At 38.7% G+C, this 11,604-nt stretch overlaps 2 protein-coding genes across 3 annotated transcripts; one reads left to right on the forward strand and one right to left on the reverse strand.

Moving 5' to 3' along the window:
• Positions 1-64: 64 nt before the first annotated feature.
• Positions 65-4,073, reverse strand: LOC116717953 (uncharacterized). 2 transcript variants are annotated; one of them, XM_032559639.1, is made up of 6 exons: positions 3,968-4,073; positions 2,625-2,728; positions 2,400-2,429; positions 2,013-2,295; positions 1,677-1,813; positions 65-943 (listed from the first exon to the last, which is right to left on the reverse strand). In XM_032559639.1, exons 2-6 carry the CDS (start codon positions 2,656-2,658, stop codon positions 597-599), a joined length of 831 nt encoding a protein of 276 aa, XP_032415530.1. In that variant the 5' UTR covers positions 2,659-2,728; positions 3,968-4,073; the 3' UTR covers positions 65-596. The 2 variants fall into 2 exon arrangements, with proteins under 2 accessions (XP_032415530.1, XP_032415531.1); XM_032559640.1 differs by lacking the exon at positions 3,968-4,073 and having other exon boundaries at positions 2,625-3,116.
• LOC116717954 (synapse differentiation-inducing gene protein 1-like) lies at positions 3,975-10,793 on the forward strand. Its single transcript, XM_032559641.1, has 4 exons — positions 3,975-4,100; positions 5,372-5,543; positions 7,061-7,321; positions 10,427-10,793. The coding sequence occupies exons 1-4, from the start codon at positions 4,000-4,002 to the stop codon at positions 10,571-10,573; spliced, it is 681 nt and encodes a 226-aa protein (XP_032415532.1). The 5' UTR covers positions 3,975-3,999; the 3' UTR covers positions 10,574-10,793.
• Positions 10,794-11,604: the final 811 nt, after the last annotated feature.

Here is an 11,604-nt window from a genome sequence, read left to right on the forward strand (position 1 = left end):
ATTAAACTCTAAAGCTTTAATGCATTGTTGGATTCTGCAGAGCACATAATAACCGCAAGAGGGAGCTAATCAAGTAAGTTTATAATGTCTATAAATCGCAACACGTTAAAAATGGTGTACAACTTAAATGAAATAATTGATTCGATATCAAACTTGTCATTTTGACAGAGTGGGCTCAAGTCATTGTTTTGCTAATCCCAAGAAAAAAAAAGAAACTGGACTTATAAAGTAGAATGCATATGAAGACAAAATAAAATGCTTCTTCATTCCGCAAGTCAGCACAAAATTATCAGTGTTTCTTTAATAAATTCTGACATACAAAGGTGATTTTGATGTTAGCATAGAAACATTACAGGTTGTAAAGAAGTAAGAGCAGCAGAACTGCAAGACATTACTAAAGTAAAAATATTCATTCAAAGACTAGTTTAAAGGCTTAGAGTTACTTGATAAGAAGGCTACTCAAGTTCTGAGTGACTGATCATAACATATTATGCAAATGTAACTGAGTAAATGTAATATCTTATTTATGATTACCAGAATATAATAAACCCGCTACTAAAGCGGGTTTATTATGTTCACACATTACAGTTGGTTGTTTATGATGCACAGATAAAATTAAACTCTTCATCGTCAGACTTGCTGAACCAGCGATGGTCTCCTTCTTTCTCCATGCCTCCACTCATGTCACAGTCTTCTTTATAACCATCCGTACCCCAGCGTTTAAACTTTACAACGTTGTCATCAACCCAGAACCAGAAGTCCAGAGTGCAGGTGTAGCGAAGTCCGATCCAGACGAAGGGACTGTTGGCTTTCTCAGCCTCCAGCTCAGCGAAGGTCTGCATCTGTTCATCCAAGATGGAGGCCAGATCTCTGTGGTTATCTCTGCAGTAGTACAGGGCTTCTTCCCAGGTCATGTTTTGGTCAATCAATTTAAAGGGAGATTCTAGAAGAGCAAATATACACATAAAAAAAATCAAGAATCAGCACATTGTGAAATAAAAAGTACATGTATGTTGTTCAACCAGTGGAACATTTTTTAGCTTTTCATATCCAGTCTACTCTAATGTTTAGCCGCCACATTTCAGAAAATGAAATAAGATCTGAGGATCTTAACTTGTTTTGGAGTTTGATTTGATTTTAGCGTCTGTTTTTGATTCTGTTTTAGTTTCTCATTTTGATTAGTTGAGTCTTGTTCCTGTTTTTTTTTTTTCTTTTAAAATTTTCCACCTTCTTTTTTTTTCATTAATTCACCAAAATCTGCTCAACGCCTCTGCCTGCTGCATCTGGCTCCACCAACACAGCCTGCAGGCTCGACACGAGAGACTTTAATCTGAATGTGACAAACTCACAGGCTGACTCAAAGGTCTGAACAGGACACTAAAAGTCCCTTAATGCAAAAGATCTGATGCACCTTAGAATGAAAGGAAGACTTGCGTTAAATTTTCCAGGTTAAATCCAACCTACACGCTGTCCAATACATACAATAGCATCCCTTCTGATTTGACTAAAGTTGGTCATTTGCTTTAAATCTTCTCACATTGTTCAGTTTGCCAACATTTAGCTTTCTTTGATGTGCTCAATGTTCACACTGATGAATGTCGAGGTGTTCGACACTCAATCTTCTCTCATATTTCAGCCAACGAGCCTCATTTATGGAGGGAGACATTAATCATTACCTATCTGTTTGCCTGTGACGTTCACTTCACATAGGACTAAAGGTTTTGCTGGCATGATGGTCACATAACGCCCCAGCACCGGATCAAATGAGCAGAGATTGTTTTGGTCGATATTGAAGTTGGTGATGTTATAAACCCTGAAACAAAAAGAGGAGAGGTCGAGAATGGTGATGTGAGAATAATCCTGGCTTTATCCATGAAGTCATAGGTGTGCACAATTATATTTAGATTCCTCGCTGTAAGACAATTCAGACTCTATGTTAGTAATGTTGGCAAGTGCTTAAACATAAAGCTGGCAGCCTGAAAATACAGAATAAATCAATTTAAGGCTCTTACAGCTTGTTGTTGACGCTGTTGTTCTGTGGAAAGTTCCCAATGTAGATCTTCGCCCCAGATATATCAGAATGGTCAGCTCTCTTGTTGTATATTGAGATGCAGGAAATTTTGTAAACACCCTGCAGATCAACGCTCCACCAGGAATCAAGAAATTCTCGAGTGTTTGAACATGACGACTGATTTCCATCAGTGGCTTTGGCAGAGCTGAAGTCGTCAGAAGAGTAAGTTGAAGACTGAGAGGATTTGGAGTTTGTTAGATCTACAGTTTCAGTGTTACACTGAGCTGCAGAGGAAAAAGAAACAATTTGATTTTAGAACTTCAAAATGTCTAAAAAGGTACAAGATGTGTCTACCAGCGACGCATCTGTTGGATACATTTGGTCCTACCTGTCGTCTGCTGGGACACGCACAGCCTCCCTGTGAAAACATTTATTTAGACATATCCTCAAACTGGACTTATCATTCACCCATTTCATTGTTTAAACTATAACCTTCGTGGAAAGTAACAGAAGCTTTTCATATACATGAAAAACCTAAGAAAAGACGGCAAAACTGTTTCATCATGATTTTCATTTTTCCTGGTGCCAGAAGGGATCAAAATGAGCCACTTACCAATCAAACCGATGAGCAGCAGACACTGCAGCATGTCTGAAAGCGCACTAACAACAAAAAATCAAAGTAGGAATGACGACGGTCTGTGCAAAGTTGTCCTCCGCCTGAAAAAACAAACAAAAAAAACAATAGAGAATAAAATAATATCTGTCAGAGCAGGTTATACTTGTAACTTTGGCAGGAGATTTCTAACTGAGGGGTTTGCCGCATGTCTGCATGTCCACAATAAGCCTCGTTTATTGGTCACTTTCTGAACTGCTTCTGTTCCATCCGCTTGTATGAAAGCAACCTTTTATCACCGCCACAGGGTCACGGTCAGACTTGTATGTGGACATTTGCATTTTGTCTGCGATGGGATGCAAGAAATTTGCTTATTAGACATCAGATTATGTTTATTAGTCAACATCTAGTGAGTTGACTCTTTGTGTGAACTATCCTAGCTATTAAAATATTGTCTGAGCTGTATGTAAAACAGACTTTCCACAAAGCTACGTTCATCGTGTTTCTCTTGTACTTTTCTCATATGGAAATATTTGGGCCCTGTGATGACCTTGAGCTGACCTTTGTACCAATTAATAAATAGCATAGCGATGGCTATGGAAAATGTGTCAACACTTTGACGGGGTGTGCATAAGACTGACATGACACACATAAGCATGACTAATACCTGAAAAGTTGCATTAAAATGCATTAAAAATATCAACTTTGCATTGTTTGGTAAATAACCGCACTTTTAATGCAGAGTTTCATTAAAACTTGGATTTAAGGTCTATTAAAATGGTCATCTTTGCATTAAAAGTGTAATTATTTAGAGAATGACGCTTAATGAAACAGTCGTAAACATTCATAAAGACTCTTTCATGTTTATGACACAACAAGACAACTTATGCACAACAAGACAATATTTGAATATTGTCTTGAATAAATACACACATATATATATATATATATATATATATATATATATATATACTGTATATATATACAGTGTATCACAAAAGTGAGTATTTCTGCAGATATTTAAATACATCTTTTCATGGGACAACACTGACAAAATGACACTTTGACACAATGAAAAGCATTTCTGTGTGCAGCTTATATAACAGTTAAATTTATATTATATAAATTATATAATATAATATATATATTTACATATATACGTATAAATTTAGTCTTCCCTCAAAATAACTCTAAATAAATAAATACAGCCATCAATGTCTAAACAAAAGTGAGTACACCCCTTAGTGAAAGTTCCTTAAGTGTCGATATTTTGTGTGGCCACCATTATTTAACAGAAAACTACTTTAACTCTCCTGTTACCAGGACAGTTCACCGGAGCTCACTGGCTGCCACTGGAAAGCTTTCCCACTCCTCCATGATGACATCACAGAGCTGGCGGACAGCCTTCTCCTCCAGCCTTCTGCTTGAAGATGCCCTAAAGATGTTCTATTGGGTTCAGGTCTGGAGACATGCTTGGTCAGTCCATCACCTTCACCCTCAGCCTCTTCAATAAAGCGGTGGTTGTCTTAGAGGTGTGTTTGGGGTCATTATCGTGCCCTGTCATCCCGTTTCCAGAGGGAGGGGATCAGGCTCTGCTTCAGTATTTCACAGTGCATATTGAAGGTCAGGAAACTTAACTCCCCAACACCTGCTGCACTCATGCAGGCCTAGACCATGGCATTCCCACCGACATGCTTGACTGTTGGCATCACACACTTATATTTGTACTTCTCACCTGACAGCTGCCACACACGCTTTACACCATCTGGACCAAACAAATGAATCTTGGTCTCATCGGATGACAGGACATGGTTCCAATAATTCATGTCCTTTGTTGACATGTCTTCAGCAAACTGTTCGCGGGCTTTCTTGTGTACAGACTTCAGAAGACACGTCCTTCCGGGGTGACAGACATGCATGACAGACTAATCTGATGTAGTGTAGTTTGGTCTGAGCACCGACAGGCTGACCCTCCACCTCTTCGATCTCTGCTGACAACGCTGACAGAACTCCTGCCTCTATCTTTCAAAGGCAGCACTTGGATGTGACACTGAGCACGTGCACTGAGCTTCTTTGGACGACCAACGTGACCTCTGTTCTGAGTGGACCCTCCTCTTTTAGAAAGCTGGAGGATATTGGCCACTGTGCTGCAGCTCGGTTTCAGGGTGTTATCAATCCTCTTGTAGCCTTGGCCATCTTCACGTAGCGCAACAATTCGTCTTTTGAGATCCTCAGAGAGTTCTTCGCCCTGAGGTGCCATGTTGGAACTTTCAGTGACCAGTATGAGAAAGTGAGAGCTGTACTACAAAATCTAGCACACCTGCTCTTTATGCACACATAAGACCTAGTAAAACTTACTAGTCACTTGACATTTTGGAGGGAAAATGACAAGCAGTGCTCAATTTGTACATTTAGGGTGTAGTCTCTTAGGGGTGTACTCACTTTTGCTTAGACATTAATGGCTGTATATAGAGTTCTTTTGAGGGAAGAATAAATTTACACTGTTATATAAGCTGCACACAGAAATGCTTTTTATTGGGTCAAAGTGTCATTTTGTCAGTGTTGTCCCATGAAAAGGTGTACTTAAATATCTGCAGAAATGTGAGGGGTGTACTCACTTTTGTGATACACTATATATCCTGCTGTGTATTTAATGTGAAAGACATGACAGGAACCATGTCGTGTCTATTACGTCTCTGCCGTCATAAACCTGAAGATAAGGACAATTTCTGATCCGACTCTCACAGGCCAGCACCACAGCTGCAGAGAGGCAGGAGGGAAGAAGTTGTCTCACTCCTTACAGCTGCATCATGGATTACAGCAAGTCGATGGGAACTCCTTCCACCAACCAGCCGTCCGTTCCCCCATCTTACCAGGACATCTCCTTGCATCCCCCCCCCGTACTCAGCACAGCCTCAGGTAACCACCAGCATCCAACAACACACCTCAGCCTAATAATTTGACCCATATATTCTCTCCCGACAATGTAGGTGAAAAGATTTGAGACAAAGGCAAGCTGGAGAAAACTAACATTAGAGATGGAGAGAACACCTTTTCTGTTTTCTTGCATTTCGCCAGATTGTTTCTGCTGTGATCTGCTTTGGTTTTCTGCAGCTGGATTCATAACAATTAATCGGAAATATGTCTTATTTAATATCTACTTCATAAAATATTCCATGACAGCTTCAGTGATGTAATCTGTACGAACTATGTTAACCACATAAATTGCCTAGAGAAGCAGGGAATTTAAATTAACATTAAATTTCAACTTTTTTACTTGTTTTCTGCCTTGATAGTTCAGTGAGAACTGAACCAGAACAGAGCCTGGACTTTGGACCGGCCTGGATCATTTTATTAGAATTACAGGAAGCCATCATGATAGTGCTTATTAAGTGAGTACATGTGGAAACGAGGAAACGCAACACAAGAAAATAACGAACATAATTCCATAACCTGAAGCACTAAAATCCTGTAAAACTGGATATTTGTTTAGGCTCTATCAGTTTGTATTAAGTGATCACCATCCATTTGATATTTTCACAGTTTTTAACAGTTTTTCTCTCGTCTCTGCGCCACAACATTCACTTCCTCTAAACGACAAATGCAGCCACAGTTCAGATTTTCTCTAAGGTTTTAAATCCCATATTCTTGCAAACACGTCGTTTTCTTTATTTCGTAAACTGTTTTTGGTCTAAAGCGCTCACTGGCATTATTTTCTCTCAGCTATCAGAGTGTTGCGTAAAAGTCAACTTTTATTGAACATATCTAGCCTCACACTGTTATCAGTGTCTATGTCAATTTATTCCAGATATTCACCTAATCAAGCAGGTCAGCTCATAAAAGCTTCATTACACTGACTGAGTGTGGAGTCAAACATACCGCTGTAATTTATTTATTTATTTTTTACAGTTTTCCTGCTGTCTTTCAGTCTAAAAATAAACAACTCACACACTTAACAGTGAGTTAGCTATGTCTGTTTCAGGTCTGATCCACCAGATTAACATGATTCAAAACAAAGAAACATTATAAAATACATAAAATGACCTGCAGTGAACTACATATTAATAAAACTGAGCGTATTATGGATTTTAACTGTACTATCCCATCTGACTGACCTGTCGTGTAAAAATGCTGAATTCTGATTCTGTATCAGGGTTGTAAAGGTACAGAACTTTTTCTTTTTTTGTAAACCGTCCATTCAACTCCAGTTGTATGACTTAAGCCTCCTCAGATGTACGCCACTGGCATAAAGCCTTACTTTGAAGACAAATAAAACCTGAAGCGAACTGGCAAAGGCGAATTAAAACACGTGACAGGAGCAAAAACTATCAAAAAAACTGAACATTTGCCTTGAAGGTTTAATCTTTTACCTCTGCCTCTTTGGGGAAGGGTCATCTTAGAGAGATTAAGATGTATTTTATGTTGCTTTCCTTCAGGGTTACGGATTTTCACAGCAGTATGTCACAGGCATTGACCAACAGCTGAATCAGCACCACATCCAGCAGCCTTTCTCCATTGACCAGCAGCCGAATCAGCACCACATCCAGCAGCCTTTCTCCACTGGCCAGCAGCAGCATCCAGGCGTGGAGTCAGCAATGCGAGAAAGCCCCATTAACGACTACTTTAGCTACTCCATCTTCACCATGGTCTGCTGCTTCTTCCCACTGGGAATAGCTGCCCTTGCCAACTCCATAGCAGTACGTACATCTTAACTTGCATTTTGTCAACGTTCTTGTTAGGCGTCGGAGAGCGTGACCCACACACAGGTCAGCCTAAGAGCGCGTGGTATCTGTGGCTGAGGTTGAAACTTTGAGCAATTTTAAGTCAAATGTAAATAGAAACAACAAAAATGTTAATAAAAGTCAGAAAAGCTGTTAATTTGTTTTTGTTTGGACATAATTAATTACCTATAGGATGCAGCAGTGAAGATGTTATAATGGTTTATATAAATATGACTTACAGATCAAAAATAAAATAATAAAAGTTAGTTGCTTTGACGTTTCCTCTGTTCTAGTCACAGTAATGATTGGATTGTCGCTTCAGGAGCTTGAGGAAGGGTAATTATTATACCTTCTTGCATCTAAGATATTTGGTGTTTTTGTGTTTCGTCCGCATCTAAATTGCTTGTATCTGTCAGATCCGCAGTCCAAACCAAGCCAGAATAGACGTTGTACCTGGACTTTCAAAAAATCTGGGATGAAGAAATAGTCCGGTCAGACGTTTTTATGCAGTCATCACAGGGATGAAAGTAATGTTCATTTTTGCTTTCATTGCTGCATTTTAATCACATTTTAAATGTGTCATGTGGTGTGGTGCGGGTTGGTGGTGAGGCAGACGCTATTGACCCAGATGAGATGAATAATGGATGTTTAATAGAAAATAAGTCCAGGAACAAGCAGCAGGCACAAGGAAACACTGACGAAACATAGACGCTAACATTGACGAGGACCCGACGAGGAACAAGGGACACAGGTGGAGTTAAATACACGGGAGGGTAATCACAGAACGAGACACACCTGGGAACAATCAAGGGGAGAACAGGACAACGAAGAGACGTAAGGACACAGAAAACTCTAAATAAACACAGAAAAACACAGATCCTGACAAAATGTGAACCGGTAGGATATTCTGAAAACAACAACTGGGTTTACACATTTAATAAATTCAGGATTTTCTCTAATCCTTAAGGACACAGACATAGGCTAATATTTGTCCTTAATCTCTCTGTGTTATGAGTTTGGGATCACTATCCTGTTGGAGCAGCTATTCGGGTTCAACTTTTAAATAACTGACCCAAAGTGTCACACCTAGGTAAAAGGAAGTGGCAAGACTATAACCTGACAAATCCAGGAACAGGTTACTGCCCAAGTGATAATAAATTACACATAAATTGTGCTTCTCTCTTCAACTCTGGACTGGAGTTGAGCTTCTGGGGAATCAAAGATCTGTCATTAGCAATTTGAGTAACCTCCCCCACCTCCAAAAAAAAGTAATAGGGAGATAATATTTAGAAGACCACTGTGCAAAACAGGAAAACTTGTCAATCATCTTTTTGGCCCACATATTAAAAGTGATATCTTGCATCGATGGAAGGAAAAAAGTCAAGTAAGTTGCCCAGTACTAATATTTGGAAGGGTTACTCCACTCTTTTTTATTACCTGTGATTGTGTGTGAACAACTGGCACTAAAGTAAATTGCTCTATATAGATAACGACGACTCATCGTCGATCCGCCTTCCTTAGTGCATGATGACGATGATGCGTTTTACAGGACGTTTGGGAAATGGGCGGGGGAACCAAAAAATGAACGCGGTTGACCTTTTGAGACACCAACTCTGAACCTTGTAGCTGTTGAAGACAAATTTGATCCTTAACAATTCGCAAGGTGTTTCACAATGATTGATGGGTGAATACAGACTAAATATAGCCTTCTGGTCTGGTTGGTTTGAAATTGTTTCAGCATAGATGGCGCATTTATTGGGATTTTGTTTGGATCGTTGTTGGTTTGTCAATCAATCTGTTCAAATTTTCTGAAAACCAAGTTTTCAGAAAAGATAAAAAAGAGTTGGCTACTTTTTATCTTTAAATAATCCGTTTTTTAATATTGCTGAAATAAAAGAAGCATGACCTCACAGGTTTACTGTGCGTTTGGTGTTTATTGTGGAGGTGCTGGGAGTCGTAAACTCACTGAAGCGGGGTATTTAATTTGTTTTTGTGATTTCTTTTTATCACTGCTCTAATGTGCTGTAGAACCACAAAATATTTATCACTTGAGTAACATGCTGAAGTTTGCCTTGATTATAGCTAACGTCCTGATTTTACTGAGATAGGAAATGCAGAAATACATCAGAAAGACCATTGAAACTTAACATTAAGCACAAATAAGAACAGAAAAATGCTAGTTTATGACCATTTCCATTAAAATTTTACTTAAAATAATTTTGACAAAGTTCTGATAAACTCAGATGAGTTGTAAAGTCTAAGGTCACTTGGCAGGAATTATTTTCCGTAATCCAGATAATCAGAGCCATTAAATACCCGGATCCCATGTAGGACAGGACCCAAGCCTCATCCTGTCCACGTCCTCAGGACCAAGAGGTTCTAGAGCACATGTGTCAAACTTAAGGCCCGGGGCCCAAATCTGGCCCGCCATAGCTTTTTGTGTGGCCCTCGAGACTCCACATGCTAAATTACATCAGCGAGTCCACCCAGTTTTCTGTGACTGTGGAAATTCACATAAAATCAACAGATTCCCACGTTTTTTACCCGCTAATTCATAACTGTGAGTGTATTGCAAATTTTTGTCAAAAATGGTCAGAAATATTGGGTTGAACTGACCACGAACTCCTTCCTGTATTTTGAACTTTTGCGACACCACTGCCTCAGCCTTATTTGATGTCAAGTTACTAGTTTGTCTGTGATCGATATGACAACAAACAAAGTCACAATCAACGTCATACATAAAAGCAAATATTGCAAAATTCCTTGAATTATTTCTATATTAGTCCCACAAAATTAGTCATTTTATTTGCAAAAAAAATATCACAATCGTAAAATCGTGAAGGGGCTGAACAACGTAAAATGATGTTCAATTTTAATAAGTACTTATAAAATGCAGAGACGGGTATTTATTTATTTTTTAACAAATTGTTAATGGGTATTAGCACATTCTGGGACGACCGGCCCTTTAAGAACATTCATGATCTTGATTTGGCCCAAAACAAAACTGAGTTTGACCCCCGGTTCTAGAGAGTAGATGTAACCATGTCCTGTTTGGTTTTCTTTGCTTTCTCTGACCCTCAGACTCGCAACGCCATTGCCAGAGGTGAAAGGAGGATGGCAGAGCTGAGCAGCAGATGGGCCCTCATGATGAACCACGCAGCCCTGGGGACTGGGATTGCAGTCTTTGCCATCTCGACTGCTGTGATTATTTTCCTGCTTGTAGAATAATAAGCAGTTTTTCTCATGCTTTTCTCTGTCTGCATCAGACAGACTCTAGGAAGTCATCTGGCCATTATAATCTGACTGGAAGCTAAAAGTGATCTGATTAAAGATTTTTCCACTTGTTACTTTAATCTGTTTCAGTGTTTCTATCTTCAATCTCTGAAGTAAATCACAGTCAGTCATGTTTTCTTTAAAATTAGAATTCTGCAAATGTATTATTATTATTATTATTATTATTATTATTATTATTATTATTATTATTATTTCAGCCATAGTGGCATTTCTGAAAAACTTTTTGTGACTTTAATGACTGTGTCTAGTGTTCTCACTAAAACCAGGAAGAAGAAGAAGAAATACCGTTGTTAATTTAGAAATCACAGAACAGCTTAGCGTTAAAATACATTAAAGATCTGCTGTTGTTGCATGAACCTTCCAGACCACTCAGGTCTTCTGGTTCTGGTTCTGGTTCTGGTTCTGCTCTGCAAACCCAAGAACCAGAACCAAACAGTGGAGAGGCAGCATTCAGCTTCTACGCACCACAAATCTAGAACAAACGTCCAGTAAACTGAAAAGATGCTGAAACACCGAGATCCTTTCAATCAAGACTAAAATCCCACCTGTTCAGAGTTGCCTTTGATAAATAGCTGGAACACTGATTAACATAGTTGATGCATATTTGACTATGATTATTCTTGATTTATATGGTGGTATTTGACAAAGTGCAATGTTTATTACTTGTTTCCTAATTTTTTAAAGCATTTTTATGGTGTAAAGCACTCAAGTGCTTTGTTGCTGAAATGGGCCATAGAAATAAACTAGAGTTGACTTTACTTTAACTGAGCATAGTGCATACTTGATTAAAGCAAACATGACTCTCCAATGCTAATCTTTTCAATAATGTGATATGACCTGCTCAGTTATGTGTAAATACTGATTATCATTGCTTTTAACGTTTAGCTAAAGTTAATGAAGATGTTTTATTTTTTTATGAGTGTCAATTTATCTTTGTTCTTAAATGATTAAATGTTTATGATGTA

The sequence above is a fragment of the Xiphophorus hellerii genome, chromosome 3 (genome assembly GCF_003331165.1).
Source record: "Xiphophorus hellerii strain 12219 chromosome 3, Xiphophorus_hellerii-4.1, whole genome shotgun sequence".
Classification (NCBI taxonomy): domain Eukaryota; kingdom Metazoa; phylum Chordata; class Actinopteri; order Cyprinodontiformes; family Poeciliidae; genus Xiphophorus; species Xiphophorus hellerii.